The sequence below is a fragment of the Arachis hypogaea genome, chromosome 9 (genome assembly GCF_003086295.3).
Source record: "Arachis hypogaea cultivar Tifrunner chromosome 9, arahy.Tifrunner.gnm2.J5K5, whole genome shotgun sequence".
Taxonomy (NCBI): domain Eukaryota; kingdom Viridiplantae; phylum Streptophyta; class Magnoliopsida; order Fabales; family Fabaceae; genus Arachis; species Arachis hypogaea.
In genome coordinates, this window is record NC_092044.1 from 104,547,952 (window position 1) to 104,570,013 (window position 22,062).

General features: G+C 35.8%; 2 protein-coding genes across 7 annotated transcripts; both read left to right on the forward strand.

Annotated features, from left to right (window-relative positions):
* The first annotated feature begins 1,068 nt into the window (after positions 1–1,068).
* LOC112711445 (uncharacterized) lies at positions 1,069–4,275 on the forward strand. 6 transcript variants are annotated; one of them, XM_072203367.1, is made up of 6 exons: positions 1,080–1,584; positions 2,092–2,170; positions 2,251–2,312; positions 2,871–2,994; positions 3,106–3,174; positions 3,796–4,275. In XM_072203367.1, the coding sequence occupies exons 4-6, from the start codon at positions 2,885–2,887 to the stop codon at positions 4,199–4,201; spliced, it is 585 nt and encodes a 194-aa protein (XP_072059468.1). In that variant the 5' UTR covers positions 1,080–1,584; positions 2,092–2,170; positions 2,251–2,312; positions 2,871–2,884; the 3' UTR covers positions 4,202–4,275. The 6 variants fall into 5 exon arrangements, 5 of the variants coding, with proteins under 5 accessions (XP_072059467.1, XP_025619891.1, XP_072059468.1 ...); XM_072203366.1 differs by having other exon boundaries at positions 1,069–2,170; XM_025764105.2 differs by lacking the exon at positions 2,871–2,994.
* Positions 4,276–14,714: 10,439 nt separating this feature from the next.
* On the forward strand, positions 14,715–16,935 carry LOC112711447 (TGACG-sequence-specific DNA-binding protein TGA-1A). The gene is made up of 3 exons (XM_025764108.3): positions 14,715–15,216; positions 15,439–15,645; positions 16,580–16,935. The coding sequence occupies exons 1-3, from the start codon at positions 15,100–15,102 to the stop codon at positions 16,688–16,690; spliced, it is 435 nt and encodes a 144-aa protein (XP_025619893.1). The 5' UTR covers positions 14,715–15,099; the 3' UTR covers positions 16,691–16,935.
* Positions 16,936–22,062: the final 5,127 nt, after the last annotated feature.

A 22,062-nucleotide genomic window follows, 5' to 3' on the forward strand; every position in this document is an offset into this window, starting at 1 on the left:
ACCGCGTCTTATTTAACATAGTAATGATTGTGGGTATGGGTGGCAACCTGGATGACAAACTACAAAAAGACGTATAGTTATACAATAAATGTAATTTTTTTTTTGCTAAAAAAATAGTACTTCAATTGCTAATGTGTATGGTTTTGTTGGTAACCTAAAATATTTATATTTTCCAGGTTAATGATGGTACAAGGATGTGACTTGCGTTGGATTTGATTCTAAGGCCCCACAACTTGATGCTGCGTAATGTCATTGAATCTGCTACCAGGAATTACAATAAGTATAAACAAAAGGAATTACAATAAGTATAAACAAAAGGAGTCAAACAAAAATTAAATAATCGTAATTGTCATGTAGTCATATTTAGATTATATTAACTACTAAGACTTGTTAGTTTCATCTCTTTTACTTAAAAAATTATTATGCACTATATTTTTTATGGACTCTTCTTGAAAATTAATGTTTCTATCTTTCGTTCGATTATAGTTGAATTTAGGTGAAGCTTAATTTTCACTCTAGTATTTTGATTCCTTGAACCACTTCTGTGTTGTAAGCTTAATTGAAAATTTGATACTAAAATATATTAAGCATTTTAAAATAAAAACAACATGAGAGAATGGTTATAATCTATTTTCTGAAAATCGGTTCGGATCGGCCGGTTGAACCAGTTAAACCATGAACCGTTACAAAAAACAACTCGGACAAATGTTAAAACCCCCAATTTCAAAAATCGCATACCAGCCAAGAACTGGTTGGTCAAACCGAACCGTCTCTTGGCCGGATTTTTGGAATAAGGGAAAAATGCAAAACTAAAAATGGTTCGAACTGACTGGTCAAACCGATCAAATTGTGAACCGAAGGGAAAAGCGGTTCGAACCAAGATTCTAAAAACCCGTTCGAACCAGTCGGTCAAACCGTGAACCGGTATAAAAAACAAATCAGTCATATATCAAAACCGAAAGATTTAGAAACCGTCGTTGGACCATCGAACCGGTTGAGAACCGGTCGGTCGAACTGAACCGGGACCCGACCGATTTTCTAAATTTGCTCAAAACGGTGCCGTTGGTTAGAGGAACCCTAACCAGTAACCAAAACGCGCAGCACCTCCTTGGCCTCTCCTCTTTCACAGTCTCACTCAGCCACTCTCCTCCTTCCTCTCATCGAGCTCCTCCTCACTCCCTCACTTCCCTCTCTCTGGCCTCTGAACGAACACACTGAAGAACGCAGAGAAGACAGAAGAGAACTCGGATGCAGCTTGGAGGAAGCACCAAAGCAGCCATCTCTCGTCGCCATTCCTCAACGTCCAGCCACCGCCGCTGCTACAGCTTTGGCGCAACGTCGCCCTTGTTCGCCGCGCATCCGCCTCCTTTTTGGCCAAGCTTCTGCGTCTGTTTTTTGGCCAACCCTTGTTCTGCCCTTTTTGGCCAACCCTTGTTCGAGCTGCTTAGCCCTCTGTTCAGTCCTCTACGCCGCGTGTTCGAGCCTCTGTTCCGCGGCCTTTCAGCCACCGTTCCGCCATTGTCTGCCTCTATTCAGCCATCTCCGTCGCGATTTAGAGCTCCTCCCTTTCTATTTCTTGTATTTGTAATTTTCTTGTTCTGCTACTAACTGGAAACTATTTAACTGGGTTGATGGATTCTCACGCTCATACATAGTTGCTGCCTCTCCAGAAGTTGTTAATACAAAATACTGACTTCATGTGTTGTTGGGCTTATTGAATGCCTGAAATAATGATTGCTTAACTTAAACTTAGAAGTTCACATTTTGCTTGGGTTGGGAATGGTTCTTATATGTGGTATACCTCACATAAGTAGAAGTTGTTTAGGCTTGAAGGATGGATGAAGCATTGGCCCCTTAACCTTGTATTGAAACATAATATGTCTAGAATCAAAGTGGCATTTCATGCATTTTCTTAGAGTATAGTCTTGATCTAAAAGTAATATTAGAGTGCCCACAAGAATCCGAGGGTATTAGTCTGCTCATCAGCAGAAAGTTGCTGAAGCTGATGTAATTAGGGTAATTTGGTTTGATGTATGTGATTTGATATTAGTTGTTAATTTTGACAAATTGTTTAATTCTTAATGGATGCAGCGCTTTGAGATAGTTAATGGTGTCATTGAAGTTGAAGGAATAGCAGAGGAGAAAACTGCAGGTGCTGAAGAGGATGAAGGTACTAATTACAAGATCACACATTTTCTTTAAATAGCATTTCAATTCATTCACTGATAACATTTTGATTTGGTTTTGTAGAAAAAGGAGTACCTGCTTTTTGGCTCAATGCAATGAAAAACAATCAAGTGTTAGCTGATGAGGTTAGTTGGTTCTATCAATAGTAACTCCCCCTTTTTTAAATGTGTATTTTATGTCTTGCAAGTTAGTTACATGTGCAGTTTTCTGCTGTTCTCTTATTCTTATGTTTAACAAAATGAAAAATTTGCAAACTGCATTCTTTTACCTCGACTGAACAAGTAGAAAAATTCTGCTTAGCAAATGCAGCCAAATAGTGGGAATTCTTGCAAGGGTGTTTTAATAGTAATCTAGTTTAAATAGCTTTTGTAATTCCAATTGTTTAATAAGAGTAATTAACTGTTGGAATTTCTGTACAAGATCTTGGTTAGCAGCTTGAATCCCAAATAAACTACAACAGCAGATAGATACATCAATCTATGGATCAGAAACTACAGTAACTCATAACATTAAGATGGAATTGAAACCTACAAATTATAAGATGGAAGATTACATTTACCTGAAAGAACTATTCTAGAGTGTTGTCAGCTTCACAGGGCAAGACTCCTTTTAGTAGCTTCCATATTAGATAAAAGATCTTTAATGTCTGCCTCCATTCTCCTTTTCATGTTGAAATACTCCAGATGTGCTCGTTCTAATGCTTGAAGTTCTTCGAGTTTCTGCCTATGCATTTTCTCTGTCTCACCCAGTCTCAGCTTCGCAATTCACTGAGTATACTCTTCATCAATTTTCCCACTCTTTGCAAGGGCAATACATTTCAACCCTTCAGCTTCTCTTCTTGCATCATCAGCACGTGACTGAAACACTTTAGCCTCTGCTTGTTTGATTTTAATTACACTCTCTAATTCATGAAAACAGAAGTCTTTTGGGACAATACTCATTTGCAGCTCAGGCGCCAGATTCCTTTTATCACCTTGATCAAAGCTGGTAAGGATGTTTGCTGGCCTTTCTAACACAGGTTTCTTCTTCGAATAAGTAGATTTCAGCCAAGAAGCTTCCTGGCTTGGCCCAACTATCCCTTTGATTTTCTTACTTCGTTCCTTCCCAGATAAGTTTGTAGCCATTGCTAATTTGGAAGAATCCCCATCTGAAATATGGACAACATGTAGGGTAAAAAGATGCAAACACAATTTAGCTTGAAAGCACTAGGAATTTAAACAGGAAAAAATAAAATCAAACTTAGGAAATAGCACAATCTGAGATCTGAAATAGTATGCTTTATAGGCAATTAGGCATGATACAAATACGAAAAACTGCAGTATTTGATATCTATCATTTGCTAACATAACTACATAAGTGCAAATGCTTTCAATATTGATGCTTTGATTTGAAGATTTCTGCTTTGCTTCAGCATTCTTGCTCTTTTCCTACTTGAAGATTGTTGATCTCCTTGCTTTATTTATATATAAATAATGTATTTTGATTAGTTTTCTCCCCAGTTTATGTATTTTGATCCCCTTGTATGTTTTGATTTTGCATCTGGAATCAGGAGTAAATATTTAAACTATTAGTCTCTAAAATTTGAACTATTAACTAATTTTGCAACAGGGTAATGGTCCAAGAGATTGAGATTTTAAAGATTGAAGTGATGCCAGGATGGAGAAAAGGAACAAAGATAAAATTTGAGGGCAAGGGTGATGAGAAACCTGGATACCTTCCTGCTGAGATTCCTCTAGTAGATGCACTCACAGGGTGCTCTTTACCAATTCCTATATTAGGAGGGGAGAAGTTGACTTTGTCATTTGAGAATACTGTTGTATACCCTGGATATGTTAAGGTTATTGAAGCTCAAGGCATGCCAACCCTTAAAAACGATGGGAAAAGAGGTGACCTCCATGTCAAGTTTCTAGTTGACTTCCCTAAAGAATTGAGTGATGAACAACGGCAAGAAGCTTTTAGATCATCTCTAGTAGGGAACTCATTTCAGTTCCTATTTATGGCCCACCTGTCATAAAAAGTAACTCCACATCAATTTTTGCGTCAAAAATAATAAATAGAAACTCAATGAATCTCTCTTTTCCATTAGAAGGAACTAACTTTAATCTCTATTGTGGTCTCACTTAATTAATTAATTAAAGTAATTAAAATTAATATAATAATTATTTTTTTATAACAATATTATTTAAATTTATAAATTCAAAATAATTCAATATTATAAAATATTAAAATAAATAACTTAAATTTGGTTAATATTTTAAATTTTATAAATAAAAATAAATAATCCAACTAAAAATTATTTTATAATATGTAAAAATTAAATTTATTTTTTATGTAAAATAAATTTAATTAATTATGATTTAATATAACAATATAAATAATATTTGATATTGATTTAACATAATTATTTATATTAATTATAATTTAATATAACTAATTATTAAATAATTAATATAAATAATTAATTAAATAGATATATAAGTATTTAATATAATAAATTATTATAATTATTAATAAATTAATTATAATTTAATTATTTAATATATATTTAATATATTTTTTATTTTTTTATTAACTTACCACATGACATGATTTTATTAGTTGTTACAAGTTCCTGTTTAGAAGGATTTTCAACTTTGATCCATATGAAGAGTCTTCTTTCCCTTTTTACTCCAATGGTAATTGAGTCTCCATATATCAGAAGAGAAACTCTATTTCTTAGCATTAGAGTTGCTCTTAGAATCTTAAAAAATTGTTGTTAATAATGACCATAGTTGTACATTTGTATATTTTATATATATTGCAGATATGAATGCATTTGCTATCACTTAAAGACACAAATTTTCTGTTAATGATAGATATACAATTCATAACTCAATGTTGGCATTGGATTATTTCTCCATAAGAAATAGCTGATAATTATATATATTTGTGTATATAGAACCTATAACCAGTTAACCACTATTTTATGAATATCTTACTAGACTTCGCTATAAATTTTATTTTATTCTGCATTCAGCTCCTAAACTAAAAAGTTGGTAAAATAAATAAAAAATCTAATTATTCTTGAATGAAAATGATAATTAATTTTTATTTTATTATTTTAAAATTTTTTCTTATATTAGAGAATCTTTTTCCTCCTACTTATATTCTCATTGACCTTTATATTTCGACAGCCAGTATCTCGTTTGGAACTGTACATTCTTTTAAACATCTTTTTACCCCGTCCTTGATCATTAGACCCTCGTCCACGTTTATTACCACTTCGAACAATTTTCTTTGAAGCAGATTTATCTTTAATGAATTCACCATGCCCTAACTCTGCTGGTTTAACCTCTCTATTGCATTTGAAGGACGTATATCTTGAAGGAAGCTTCTGCTAGAAAGAAAGAGCGAGTTAAATACTTTGAGTTTTCATTATATATCATAAAAGATCTCCTGCCCTCCACCCATATGCTCAAAAGTAAAAAGTTAAACATCAGGATCATATGTTTAAGGAAGATTTAGTATCCACTATATTTCTTGCATTATAGAAAAATAGATCAACCTTTTAAGACCAAAATGAGGATTTAGTCGAAAAGAAAGAAAGAGAAAAAGGGAATCGGCTTCCATCTCATCGCTGGATCCCTGTTTTTTTGCTTGAAAATTTATGTCACAAGGAAACACCTTTTTTATTAGTGATACTGAAAAATAACCCCTTCTTGAGAAATAACACCAGCTTACATGCGGTTTTAACAAACACGATTCAGAATGTTATACACAAACCATATATCAACAAATGTGTATTCACATTTAAGCTTTGACCGCAGAATCCGAGATGGCTTCTTGACTCGTTTTGCTTAGACACCTACGAATAACCTGCATTGTGATTTCCAGTGTTCCTTTATCTGTTTAAGCCTCTCTACCGTTTCTGATTGAGCCATTTCCTCCCAGTATTTCTGGCAGCTGTACAAGTATTTCAAACATTAGCTTATTAATAGAGTTATAAAGGATACACTGTAAGCACTACTCCAAAATTGAAAGTTAAATTCTTTAGAGCTATAGATTCAAAAATTATTAGATACTATTAAGGGTCTGTTTATGTTAGACTCAATGAATGCAAAATATGAAAATGCATTGAAAGGTGAATGAAATAGAGGAATTAAGCAAAATTCAACAATCACCAGTAGTTACAATGACGCTACCCCCAGCTTCGAGTCCTGGGAGAATGACTCCATTTCATACTTTGGTAATTCTCTCTCTCTCCTTACCCCTTACCTTTTATTCCTCTGAGATCCTAACTAACTGCCTATATGGATTGACTATCATGCTCTCCCTCTATTAGTTCATATGGTAATCCTTCATCCATGATGGGGCTCTTCTTTCTCTCTTACTTGTTGGGCCTTTCTCAGTGGCTAGCGCATCTGTTGCTTCAACATTCTCTTTTGGTTCCTCAATTGGGCGGCTGCTATTTTGAGTTTGCTGGCTGGGTTCCTTGTTAGGCGTATCAACTACACCCTCCCTGAGAACAACCTTGTCCTCAAGGTTGAGTTCCGGAAACAACTTTAGTAACTCATCCCAATCCGCCCATGATGTCTCATCTCTTGGCAAGCCTTCCCAGTCCCCCAAGACTTGCATCACTTGCCTCCCATCCCTCTCGACTGAGCGCTGTCCCACAATTGCCATCGGCACTGGCTGGAACGATGCAGGAGCCACATCGAGGATGGGTGCGTCATCAGTTTGTGCGCCGTGGAACTCTTTCAGCATGGATACATGGAAGACGGGGTGGATCGTACTCCCCTCTGGCAGCTCCAAGTGATACGCAGTCTTCCCCACTTTACTCTTCACACGGTAGGGCCCGAAATATCTTCGGCCAAGTTTAGGGTGTTCCCGGCGAGACAGCGACAATTGCCGGTAAGGTTTGAGCTTGAGCAATACCCAATCTCCCACCTGAAATTCCTTATCTTTTCGATTCTGATCTGCTTGCTTCTTCATACGCTTTCTGGCTTGGTGCAGGTAATACGCGAGTTCATCATTCAAAATCTCACGGGTGCGTAAAAACAAGTCAACTTTTATGACTGGAGAGGACCCCGGTGTATATCCTGGTGGTAGATTCATTGGAAACCCATGTAAAGCTTCGTGTGGTGTCATTTGGATTGCTGAATGGTAGGAACTGTTATAACAAAACTCTGCCCATGGTAGGAAGGTTGCCCATTGTTGTGGTTGAGAATGGGAAAAGGCACACAGATATTGTTCAAGGGAGCGATTAGTGACTTCCGTTTGGCCGTCAGTTTGAGGGTGATACACCGTACTATAGTGGAGGTGAGTGCCACTGAATTCGAAAAGGTTGCGCCAAAAATGACTGAGGAACAGGGGATCTCTATCGGATACAATGGAGGAAGGGAACCCATGAAACTTCACTACTGACCCAATGAAAATTCTTGCCACTGTACTAGCAGTGAACCCAGCTCGCAATGGTTCAAAGTGTGCCGTTTTGCTAATGCGATCCACAACCACCAAGATTGCAGAGTATCCAGCAGACTTCGGCAGTTGAACAATGAAGTCCATTGAGAGTTCCATCCACGGCCCACTTGGCACAGGTAACGGTTGCAATAACCCTTGTTGCTTAGAAGTCATATATTTGGTTGATTAGCAAATATCACACTCCTGAATAAACTTATGAATATTTTTACGCAGGCCCGGCCAAAAGAAAAGCTCCCCAATAGCCTTATACGTCTTGAGCTCGCCGTGGTGTCCAGCCATTGGGGTGTTATGAAACTCCTGAAGCAGTTGTGTGCGGATACCTTCGAAATCTGGGACCCAAATTTTGCCACGATAAACCAACAATCCATCTTGAAAGAAAAAATCAGAGGGCAATTCTCCTTGCTTATATTGTTCAATTAGCAATTTTGTCTCTGGATCTTCTCTAGTGGCACGCAACAATGTAGGAATTAAAGCTGATTTAACTGATGAGAAAGCTTGGAAGCAAATTGGGGGTGCAGCTTCCTCCCCTTGCCGAGACAAAGCATCAGCAGCTTTGTTCAGGGAGCCAGACCGATACACCACCTCAAAATCATATCCCAGCAGCTTAGTGAGGTAATATTGTTGGCCAGGGGTTAACACCACTTGATTCATAAGCTCACGAAGGCCTTGGTGATCAGTTTTAATGACGAAATGGCGACCAAGAAGGTAATGCCTCCACTTTGCAACAACTTGTGTGATAGCATAAAGTTCTCTAACATATACCGATGCCATCGACAACCTCCCGCTGAGTTTCTTGCTGAAATAAGCAATGGGATGTCCCTTTTGGGATAAAACAGCTCCGATTCCATGACTCGAAGCATCTGTCTCCACTATAAAGGGTTGAGAAAAATCAGGGAGGGCAAGTACTGGGGGGTGTGAGTAAGAGCAGCCTTAAGCCTCTCAAAGGCTAAGTCAGCTAGATGATTCCAGTGAAAGCTGTTTTGCTTGAGCAAGTCCGTCATTGAGGCAGCAAGATGCGCATACTGAGCTACAAAGCGTCGATAGTATCCAGTGAGACCGAGAAAACCCCGTAGTTATTTCAAGCTGGTTGGTTTCGGCCATTCAATTATGGCGGCTATCTTGGAAGCATCTACTTGCACCTCGGCACCACTGACCACATGACCAAGATATTCTACTTGGGTTTGACAGAAGACACATTTCAAAAGTTTGGCAACAAATTGGTTCTGTTGCAGCACTGACAGGGCAGTGTGCAAGTGGCAAAGGTGTTCTTCCTTGGACCGGCTATAAACGAGAATGTCGTCGAAGAAAACCGCTACAAATTTCCTAATATAAGGACGAAATAGTTTGTTCTAGTAGCCTGGAATGTGGAGGGGGCATTGGTTAACCCAAAGGGCATAACGATGAACTCATAATGTCCCAAGTGTGTCCGAAAGGCTGTTTTTGGAATGTCACTTTCACGCATTCTAATTTGATGGTAGCCAGAACGGAGGTCAATCTTGGAAAAGTACTCGGCACCACCTAATTCATCAAGGATCTCATTAATATTTGGAATCGGAAACTTATCCTTAATGGTAATTGCATTCAATGCACGGTAGTCCACGCAAAAACGCCAGCTCCCATCCTTCTTGTGTACGAGTAATACTGGGCTGGAGAAAGCACTGTGACTCTCTCTAATAACCCCTGCTTGTAGCATTTCCTCCACCAATTTCTCAATCTCTTCCTTCTGATAGTGTGGGTAACGATAGGGGCGTACATTTACCGGGTTTGCTCCTTGTTGGAGGTGAATTTGGTGCTCAATTTCTTTGGGTGGAGGTAATTCGGTGGGTTCTTGGAACACCTCTTGGTACTCTTCCAATACTTGATGCACTTGTTGATCTTGCTGTTCTGGTGTGGCTTCAAGTTCATTCGGTTCCAGCACTCTTAAATGAAGGAAGGAAGCGATGACATCGGCAGTGACCATCTTGTTAAGAGTTCTACCTCTGATTGCCCCTGGCTGGAACAACCGCTCACCTTGCAGCTTTACAGTCTGTCCCCCTACCACGAATTCCATTGTTAATAATTCATTGTTACATCACCTAATTGCATTAACCATTGTGCCCCCAAAACAATATCGGCTCCCTTGATATCCAGAATGAAAGTTTCTAACCGGAATCCAAATCCTTGCATATGCAGTGGCACCTGATTGCATTTGGAAACACAACCAATACACTCGCCATTACCAACATATACATTCAACTGCGGTACTTGAGCGATTGGTAAGCCCACTTTCCTTGCTGTCGCTGATTTCATGAAATTATGGGTGCTTCCCCCATCCACTAATACCATTACTGGGTTCCCTTCACAGGTTCCAGCAATTCTGATAGTTTCTAGGTGGTACACCCCTACCATGGCATTGAAGCTTATCTCCACCACGCCTTCCTCCGGAATGGGTGTTCCCAAGCTGGCCGAGTCTCCCTCTGGATTAGTCATTTCAGTTTGCCACCCATGAAGTAACTCATCCATTTCTTCACCTCCCACCAGTAGTAGAAAGGATGATTTGCACTTATGTCCCACCGAATACTTTTCATCACAATAATAACAAAGTCCCTTCTCGCGCCGCTGTTTAATCTCGGCAGCTGTAAGTCGACGATGAGGAGTATTGCTCCCGCTTTGTGAGCCAGGGGGTCCCTTTTCAAGTATTGGGGACTTCAATGATGCGGATGATGAGGGTGGTCATAGCAATGGTGGCCAAACATGGCTGAGAGTGGTAGGAGTACCTCCGGCTGTACGGTGGCTGTGTGGTCACAGATTGAGAGAATTTGCACTATGCTTCTGCTCATGCAGTTTGGCAAGGGCGACCGCTTCCACATATGTCTTAGGCTTCGCAAGCATGAGCTCGCACTTGAGTGCATCGTTCAACCCAGCCGTAAAGAGTGACACTAGCCAATCCTCCGTCAGTCCCGTGACTTGGTTGGTTAGATCTTCGAATTGGGACTGGTACTCTGCGACCGTGGAATGTTGTTGAAGATCTTTCAACGCTGCTTTTGGGTCATGAAAAATATTGCGACCGAATCTAGTGATTAGCGCCTCCAAGAATCCCTTCCAAGTATACATGATGCCATTATTTACGCACTATCGATACCATGTATATGCTGGGCCGGTGAGGTGGAAGGACAAGAGCCGCACTCTCCACGCCTCTGGTACCGCATAAAGCACGAAATATTCCCTGGCTCAGAAGGTCCATTCCTCCACTCCCTCGCCGTTAAAAACTGGTAGCTCGGCCCGAACTCCCTTCGGCCACTGTGACAGATGGAGATTCCCCGTAGAACCTGCGGAATCGAAACTCTCTCCATGTTCCGGTATCGTTTGCTTGAGCTTCAAGCTTTCCTTGAGCATCTTCTCAATGCTCTTAACCGACGTTTCCACAGATCCAAGTCGGCTTTGGGTTTCCACAACCTGAGCGATGGTTTTGATCTGCCCTCTCTGAAGCGCTGCGATCTCGGACCGATGTTGTTGGTAAGCATCCTCCAAGCGGGACAGTGGAGTTCCTGATTCTATTTCCGAATTCTCTCTACGAAAGCACCAATTTGTTAGACTCAATGAATGCAAAATATGAAAATGCACATGAACGGGATGAAAGGTGAATGAAATAGAGGAATTAAGCAAAATTCAACAATCACCGGTAGTTACAATGACGCTACCCCCAGCTTCGAGTCCTGGGAAAATGACTCCATTTCACACTTTGGTAATTCTCTCTCTCTCTCTCTCTCTCTCTCTCTCTCTCTCTCTCTCTTTCTCTCTCTCTCCTTACCCCTTACCTTTTATTCCTCTGAGATCCTAACTAACTGCCTATATGGATTGACTATCATGCTCTCCCTCTATTAGTTCATATGGTAATCCTTCATCCATGATGGGGCTCTTCTTTCTCTCTTACTTGTTGGGCCTTTCTCAGTGGCTAGCCCATCTGTTGCTTCAACATTCTCTTCTGGTTCCTCAATTGGACGGCTGCTGTTTTGAGTTTGCTGGCTGGGTTCCTTGTTAGGCGTATCAGTTTACTTCTTTTCAATGATAGTACTTTTTGTTTCCAGGCTAAAAAGTTTTATTATTTTCATTCTTTTCTAGTTTTCTTCACAAAGTTCTAAAAATAGAAAACAGTATGCAATCATATAGAAAACAGTTTATGAATTCTGAGGTAGTATCTTCTACATTTTAGTGAAAGCTAAAGTTTTTCCTTGGGTTTAAAATTCTGACACAATCTCTAATTTGATTAGATCTATTTGCATGGCTACATCCAAGCAACAGTAATCTACAAATAAATAACTATAGTGGGACTGCAATCTGAATGAAGATGCTCGGTATGTGAATAAAGCACAAAAATTTAGTTCCAATACACCCAACAACTAATAATGAGTTAACTTACCAGGCATATAGAACAAGTCAAGTCGATATCAATTTTGATGGAATCAAGTAGCTCACAAGTGAGTGCTGGTTTTCCATCCTTAAACGTTAGAGAACATCCATCAAAGAAAGCATGTGCCTTCCTAGACTGGACCTTAGTTTCCCTCAGATTGATGTGGAAGGCCATAAGCTCACAAAGCCAAGGACTTTGCAAAATTTCCTTGTGCATACTCTGGACCTGTGACTTGAACATTTGTCCTTGCCTGGAATAATGAACCTGCATGCAGTGACAAATACAATTGAATTAATTAAGTACTAATCATATACAGATTAAAGAATTAATTAACACGCCTCATAATAATTTTTCACCTGAATTGTCCAAACATAACAAGCAAAAAGGGACACAAATAATGCAATACCTTATCATATTTCTTCAGTATTTTTCTGTTGAAGGTAGTACTATATGAATGAAGAGCATACTTTATGAGCTAACCCACTGTGAAAGAGTTTTTCGGTGACATGAAGTTTCCAATGTATCATTCCACTACACCCTTTTGCTTGTAGTACCCCTTCTCTGCCAAGGCCTTGCTCATAACCTTAACAATGATTCCTTCACGCAACCAATAGTCCTTCCTGTTGATTTTCTCCTTTTTCTTCTCCTCTTCCCTTATCAATTCTTCCAAGGTTGACTTTCCTCCACTGCCACTCTCTTCTCTCTTCAAACTATTTTCCAAATTCCTTTCCTTGTATTTATCTTTCTCATCCTCATCAAACACAGCCTTCTTCGATGAATTATCAGAATCATTAATAATGGAGTAATTCACAGTAAAAACAGTAAGATTTAGAGATTAATTAACACTTATTCAACAATTATTATTCAACCCATAACAAGTTCACAAATTAACTAACAATAATTATTCAATAATTGTTATAAAAAAAATACCTAGAAGCTAGAAGCCCTAGAACAGAACAGAGCAGAGCAAATCCTGAGCAAGAGGGAGACAAGGGCACGACCGAAGGGATGGCAGGTGGAACAGAGATAGTGCCGGTGACGATGGAACAGAGCTGCGCGACGGAAAAAGGAGGTAAGCCCGGCGACGATGGAACCGAGCTGCGCGACAGTGCTTTCAAAGCTGAAACAGTAACTGCACGACGGTGGAACAGAGCTGCACGATAACGACAGTGACTTCGAAGCTCGTTTCGGCGACGGCGGCGGGAGATGGACGGAGGTGAGGGAGTGAGATCGATGACGGAGAGAGGAAGGAGGAGCTCGAGGCTGATGGGAGGGATGGGTTTGCGTTTAACCGTTGTGTGGAGCTAAGGTTCCTCGGTTGGGTAATCGGTTAGGGCATTCTAGCAAAACAATGGCGTCTTGCACGCACATTGAGACAGATGAGAGAGATCAAGGAGCAAAGAGGATAGGAAGAGGAGAGAAGAAGATGAAGAAGACTGAATCTTTCATAGGCGTGAACGAGAAGGTTTCTGAACTGAGATGAAGAATAATTTTGATTTTTTATTTTTTTAATATGTTTAACATAGATAAAGAACAATTTTAATTTTTTATTTTTTAATATGTTTTTATTTTGTTGTTTCAATTATTTGAAATTATAAAATTAGGATTAATTGAATTCTAAAATTTAATTAATTTAAAAGGATATTTTTGTCTAATCAAATAAAGGAAGAATGTTTAAGTCTTTTTATAAAATTAAATAAATAAATATTTTTTATTTTTATTTAATTAAAAAGGGTGTTTTAGTAAAAATAGTGATATACTATATATTAAAAAAAACCTTAAATGCTGACGTGAAAAATAAATTCCACATATCTTATTGTTATTTATCCATATTTTAACCGTATCGGTACGTATAAATTTATTATCGTACCATAACAAACACCATTTTATATTATTAGATATAATCTAACACTATTAAAAATACTAATAATAACTAATTAATTATTACAAATCATAAAATGTACTTCCCCTAACACTACAGTTTAGTCATTTATAGATTCTTCCGCAACAACTAGTTAGTAATGTTTACTCTTCTCAACAACTAGTTTATAATGACAAATTTGTAACGAGTTTATAACAAGTTTTGCAATGACTAATTTGCACAACTACCTTTATAAATACTAATTCATAATAACATTGAGTTATTTTAAAAACTATACCATAAAAAAATAAAATATTTTATGTCACAAATGAAAATACATAACAAAAATTAAACAAGTTATGCCAATTCATTGCTAACACTAACCGAATTAGATTTTAACGTATCGAATTGAGTTAAAAAATACTCTAAAACTTACGAATATATATCGAACTAGAAAAAATTTACCAATGTACACATAAATGGCATTAGGAGTTGATGGTGAAATCTGAAATTAAAAATAAAATAAGTATAAAATAATATATCTGAAGATATAAATGTAATATATTTTCTATATTTTAAAAAATACAAGATAAAAAAACACCAAATTCTTTTCTCTTTCTCTATCTTTGTATTGTATCCTATCTCTCAAACAAAATGCAGCCATTAAAGTAGAAATTAATAAAATATGTCCCTATACTTATTTTGTTCTTTTAAGTGTATATCCCTCAAAAGATACATAAAGGGGAGTCAAAGAGAGATTGAGGTAGCACTAAGAATCTGCCTCCTTGGAACAAGAATGGGTTAAAGTTCATGGTTGAGATTAAAGACAAGTTTTACACATCATTACTCTTGTCCTAGGATGTTTTGAAGGGCCAACACCAAGAGTATATTAACTCACCTTGGTTCGGATATTCCCTAAATATTCAAGAAACCAGATTAAACAACTTTATAATGACATGAATCATATGCTTGCTAATTAATAATACATTTAGTAGTCTCACTTTTTCTATCTTTAATTTTTGTTAGGTAGATCCAAACACAATAAATAAAGCTTCCTCAACTATTATTACTTTCAAATATGTTTGCCAAAGTGCTTTAATTTATATATATAGCTTTCAGTCTTCTTCTAAATATCACCATTAGTGTTCTAGTGCCTTGGAGTTTTTGTCATCAATTCCAAGAGAAATTTTAACTCTTTCAGATGGAAACAAGTGCTCCAAATGTAAATGTCTTGAATTTTAGTTCTTCTTTCTGTTGTGGAACGGACGAATGCGATTTTCGATGGATCGGAGGCTTTCGCCCTTCTAAAATTTTGCAGGTAGTGATGCTTGTTTGCTAGAAATTAAATGAGATATTTATAGATTCATGCTGTGTCCAAATATATTGGGTTTTTTTTTCATTCTCATGCATATGGTTGTATTTATATTTTGTAAAGAAAATATTGGACAAGATCATTTTACTAAGGGAAATCATTAAAATTTTATCAAATAAATACTAAAATTAAGCACCCTATAATATATATTATTTACTTTGGATACAGGTTATGTTGCCACAACTTGAAGATTCATGTAATTCCCAGGAACAAGTGTGTGATATTATAAAGTTTGGAAAATCATGTGAGGAAGCAGAATATGCTCTTTCACAAGGCATGGAAAAACTGCATCAACTGCATGCCAAAGCAACAGCAGCAGGTGACAAGGGATCTCAACTGATTTTTGTCTCTCAAATGGTTAGCTTTCTAAAGCAGGTAAGTAGCAACACTTCCATATTTTCTGTCCATCTAAAATAAAGTGATAATAAAAGAAAGTAAACACATAAATTGTATTTCAGAACAGATATTTTGTTCTTCAACAAATTTTTTATTTCTGGAAGTCTTTGAAAATTTTTCTCATTTGGTCTCTTTGTTGTTATAAAAGTGAATTAATAATGAGAAAATGACAAATTGATCCCTGATTTTTTTGGTCTACGTACATTTAAGTCTCTGAAGATTTAAAAATATATTTAAATTCCTGACCTCTTCAAAATCTTGACATATCGATCATTGAATCTAATTTGTTCAATTTTAAAAACTCTCTTACGTGTGCATCCGTATCAAGCAGTTGTACAACGAGAGTTATGTTTGATTTTTCCGTTGAGTCTACAGACCCAAGTGAACATGAGGAATCAATATGTCTAGGTTTTAAAAAGGTCAGAAACTTAAATGTATTTTCAAATTCTTGAGAACTTAAATGTTGCCGATCAAAAGGTCAATGACCTATTTGTCATTTTCTCATAATAATTTTTAGACCTAATTGACTTGTAATAAAATTTGTTAGGAACTCTTTTGTTCAACATGTATGTTAAACATTTAATTGAAGCGACGAAAGACTAATCTGTTTGGCGAAAGTAATTTTCAAAAAATTCTAAAAATAAAAAATTTGTTGAGAACTAAAGTGCCAAAAAATTTCGTTGAAACCGATTTGAGTGTTATTTAAAAAAAGAATTTTCTTTCTCCCTTCTATGTTGGTGTCTTTGTATTTCATGATGTGAAAATAAAGTTAGTCATTAAACAGAGTTTTAACCATAAATCTTGTGTCCTAGTTAATCTAACTTATATAGTCTCCAATGTCATAAAATTATTTATTTCAGATTTAACAGCTAATGGATACTAACAAATGAAACTTGTTTTTTTGTTACAACAGGCTAATTATGTTCGTCAAGAATTCTTGCATCAATTCTCTCGTTTCGTTACAGTTTCCCAACAAGCTCAAATTTTACTTGCCTTGGGGATTAAGCTTTCCCAAGATATCTGAACAATACTTTCTTTGTTTTCCTTTAATTCTCACTATGAAAATTTGGTGCATCATTGCCGAATATTCAGATGCACTACTCTTCTAAAAATGCACCAAATTTTTATAGTGAAAGATAAAAAAAGAAAAATGGGAAGAGCACTGTAATATCAACCAATAAATATTGAATCCAAATAAAAATTAATGTATCTTGTTTGTAATGCAAAACAAAATATTAAGGTTATAATATTAGAGAATTTTAAGTTAAATTGAGATTTTGGGGAAAGTAAAAGTTAGATCTTTAAGGTCCAAAGTAAAAGATGCTATATGAGTGAATGAGAAACAAATTGTATGTGTATAGAGTTTTTAGGAACAATTATTAAGAATTTAAGTGGCCATGATTAGGAAGAATTTGTAGTTTCTATTAATATTACTTGGATTAAAGGGTTGAAAGTGGTCACGTTTAAAGCACGTGACTGTTTGAAAGCTCAGTCAAAAAGGTAAGCAAACGAGCCTCCCCAACCTCCCTTTCCCAAAAATGAAAACTTGGCTATTAGAGATTGCATTGGAAACCAAGGAATGAAAGAACTCTGTATATTGCTTTCATTGATTTTACTGTTCCTTCTCACGTTAACTTTAATTGGATTTAAAGGTTATAATTTTCAGTCCACATCAGCGATAAACAGAGGCTAATGCTAAATTATCATATTTATAAACAATTCTCAAGTTTTTCACAATTTTATAATGTATCCTAAAAATACTTTTACCATCCAAGAAGCTTCCTAGTTTAATAGGATACAACTATGTTATGCACAAAAATAAATAATTATAAATTAGTATTTTTATAAAATATATGTTAAAATATAAAATAGTATTAAAATTATGTTAACCAACCCATATATGTTTATATAAATATATAGTTCTGATATAGGTTTTGACTAAGATTGAATTTGGTCATGTGCTACGAAGCAAAAATTAAACACTAGGATAGCATTTGATAAATTGAGATTGGAATATTGAGATTTAATATTATATTTGGTGGTTAGAGATTAAAACTAAAATTTTAGTCTTTATTTCAAAAATTTTAATTTTTTTAATATTTCTAAAAAATAAGAATATAAAAGACTAAATTTTTTTTTTGAATAAGAGAGCTCAACACAATAAGTGGAGTAAGAATAACAATAAACAAATAAAAAAGTTAAAAAAGAAAATAAATTAGTACACACTTTTTTTTTTGCCTGTAGCGTCTTGTTTTCTCTTTCTATTTTGCCAATCTTTTTTTCTGAGCAATTTCTTCATTCTTTTCTTGGAGAATAGCTATAATATCATCTTTTTCATTGTATAAAATTGCACCTGATTCCAACGCTAGGTCCCAAAATTTTCTATTTTCAAGCATCTGCTCCTCCAAAATATTATTTCTGTTTCCCTTACTTTCTTTATTCTTGTCCGAACCACCATCATCAACCACCCTCTTCCCAACTACTTCTTCATCGTGTTCCGATAGCTCCCCATGTCTCTTTATCAATGTTGTTCCCTTTGTGCCGAAACCCATGCCACTCTTATTCACAATGTCATCCCTATAACGCTTTTCTTTATTAATGTCTTCTACACCATCATCATCAACATACACACCCAACCCACCAGTCCCTCCAGTCAATGTTACCGGCCGGAGAGTAGCGGCTTGGTTTTCTGCCACTAACTCTTCCTCGATCTCATGACCCAACATAGGTGGCGTCAGGGTTGCGTATTTTTCTTGCCACGTTGAACCTCCTTTTCCGTGGCCAGTCTTTAGCTTTCTTCCTTCAACACTGATTCGGTCTCCCTCGATCTTCTCTGCACTGGTTTCTAGCGCAAGTTTTGCAGATGCAGCTTCCTGCACACTTGTCCTAGACCCTTCTCTAGCGTGCGCATCTCTACACTAATTAAAATTTTAATAACATTTTATTCTTAAAATATTCTCACATTTCACCCCACCTTTCACCCCACCACCACCCCTTGCCATCACCAAATTTCACCACTAATAACAACAATAATACTAAAATTAACAACAATCTCATTGACATATATTAAAATCAGATTTATCAACATATATCAAAATCAGATTCATCAACTCATAACAAGAGAATTTCAAGATTAGAATAAAAAAAATAGTTGGAGAGATTGAGATAGCGCAAAACTGGAACTGAAGCAGCACGGCGAACACATCAAGGAACAGAAAGCGGCACAACGGACCTGAATACAGTGACACGACGTGACGTGAAACTATAATTCGAGAAAGAGCGCGAGAGAAAGAGCACGACACGACGGTACCCAAGCAAGGCGATATGGCACGGCACGATGCGGAATTGTGACTTGAGAAAGCGCACAAGAGAGAGAGAAAGGGGAGGGGAGAGGAGGGTTTTATTATAAAGGGTATTTTGGTAACCTCATTTATTTAAGTGTCTATTTTTATTTTAAACCAAATAAGATATTGAGACATAACTTTCCTGATTTTTTGATCAACTAATACATAAAAGTAGGTATTTAAATTAATTAAATAATGATAAATTCTTAAAATCACAAACTAAAAGCTGAAAATTAAAGAACTACCAGTATTTCTCTTAAAAAATATAGGTAAATAATAAAGTTGGATGCACTAGTAATATTTAAATGTGTCTAAATTCATTTTTAAAGTCAATCTTAATTACATGTCAAAGTTAAATTACAATGTTAGTCTTTATAATTTATAAAATTTGTAATTAAGTCCCTGCACTCAAAAGCTTTTAATCAGGTCTTTATAGTAGTTTTAAATTTACAATCACATTCTTTCATTCAACGGGATATGATGAGGCATATTCGTTAATAGTGTAAGATGAATAAAAATATTTTTGTAACGTTTACTATTAAAAAGGATCTATTTACAAATTTAAAATTAATATAGAAATTTAATTGAAAATTTTTCAAATGTATGGATTCAATTAAAAGAGTTTAATTTTAACATATTGATGGTGTAAAATATTTTATATAATCGTCAAATTACATTTATTCGTTTGAATGACCATTCACATAGTTAATCAATAAGATAATTATTTTTATTAATGTATTATTACGTAATTAAATGTATGTATAAAAAATTTTTTGACTAATAATTTATCAAAATTAAATTTTTACAAATTTAGAGAAACGAAAAAAATTAACAGAATAATTTAATTGTAACAAAACTACCACCTATACTAAAAGAAGACCCAGATGCTAAATGTAGGGACAGACAAAATATCCTTTGCAATTGCTTCCAAATGTGTGAGGGAATTTAACTTCATTTGATTTTCATGAATTTAGGATATCAAATTCATCTTGAGATTGTGGCACTTATTTTTTTTTTCTAGGATAATAATCTATCTCACTTTTTGCATTGATGAATATAGATTCATCGTTTACATGCATAGTAACAAAATCAACCTTCAAGATTCATGATGAAAAAATCGTATTCCCCTCTTATTTTGTTGGGCTCAGATTCTATGTGTCGTGTGTGTTTGGCGTTTTGGTGTGTATAGCATTTAACTTTGGCATATTGGTGCGCTAAAAGACGAGAATCGTTGGATTTTTTTGTTTTTTATTCGACGGTATAGATCACTTGTTACTTCTCTCTTTTGATTGGCTACTAACTGCTTTTGTGTTAGAGGAGTTGTTGTTTTGTAAAATTCAAATTTTTATTGGTTTTTTTGTTAAATTCGAAAACTAATGGGATTATATAAAAAAAATTATGAATTCTTAAGTTGAAATTGATTACCGTTAATGATAGTGTATTTTGTTAACTAAGATTCTTTCTTCTTAATTACCAAATTGGAACAAAAATGCACACTCTCTCACCGCCGTATTCCAACGCACTCAGCTACCTCCACTGGAGGAGTGAGCCCACATTTCGGGTCATTCCAACCCGAATAACGGTTAAATACGGTTACGGGTTCGAATCATCAAGCTTCTCGCTGGGAGTCGGGAGCACATGCGCCATCCTATCCAGCAAGGTCGACTCTCAGAACGAGGACTCAAATCCCGTAGCTGCCGGAGAGAACATAGCCGCCGTGAACAGTCACAAATCCACCGTAACAGACCTGAACCTAGTCCACGTCGGCGCAAAAAAACGCTTCCTCCAAAGTCGCTCACGATCTCCGACCTATCGCCAGCACCGATGCACGGCTTGCAAGTGCGCATGGCATACGAGGGAGTCCCCAGTGCGTACTCTGAGGCTGCTGTTGGCAAAGCCTACCCTAACGGAGAAGCCATAGCTTGCGATCAGTTCGAGGTTTCTTTCCAAGCCATTGAGTTCTGGATCGCCGATCGCGCCATTCTATCCGTCAAAAACTCCTTCGGCGGCTGTGTATTGCGTGTTGGAAATACACAATTATTGTACGAAATTCTGAAAAAGATCCAACAAAAGCATGCATTTTTATTCTGGCCTTTTCTAGCTGACCAATGCGCCAAACATCAAAATGGCGTTTCGGTGCGCATAATCGTCCTGTGTATCGAATCCGTGCCCTATTTTATTTGTGTTTCTTTCTCTCACGTTTTTCTTTGGTCAACAACCAAGCACAACCCAATTTTATTCACTGTCAAAAGAGTAAAGACAGTTTAGATAAATAATTTAATTAAATTTTTTTAAAAATAAGTAAGATAAGAATTTATATAAAAAATAATTTATAAATGAATTATTTTATATTTAATTTTTTAATTATAAAAATATTTGTTTTAAAAAAATAATAAAAAATTTATTATAAAATTATTTTTTTAATTAATTTTCTATAACTATTTTAAATAACTTTTTAAAAAGTCTCAAGTTAATTTAAAAAATTCTAAACATTAATGCGATAATTTTTAAAAATTAAAGGTTAAAAAAATCACTTATAAACCTATATAAACTAGTCATAAATGATGTTCTTAGAGGCAAAGTTAATTGAATAGTTTGATCTCTTTGTAGTACCAGTAGTTGTATTATCCAAAACCAAATATTGCATTTCTACGTCTCTTTCTATTTTTCCTCCATTTCTCTTCCTTTTTTTTATGTCTTCCATTATCTTTGCTTTTCGCTTTCTTCTTTTAATGTCACTGTCACCACTTATCATCATTTTTGTTCGAATTTATAGATTTGTACTACTTCTATCTTCGTCACCTCTCTCACACATTTGAATTGAATTTTTCTGTCTTATACAATATTATTAAACACATTGAAAATTGTATTTGTTTTTATATCTTAATCTATTTGTATTTGTGTCTGCCTTTATATCTAAAAAATACTAACCAAACACTCTCTAAAAGCGAGTATACTTACATTCATAGAGAATATACACACGTGAATCATATTTTGTATCTTTTTGTAGTTTTATATGAAAGAAATTTTTTTAATAAAAAATAAAATTAAA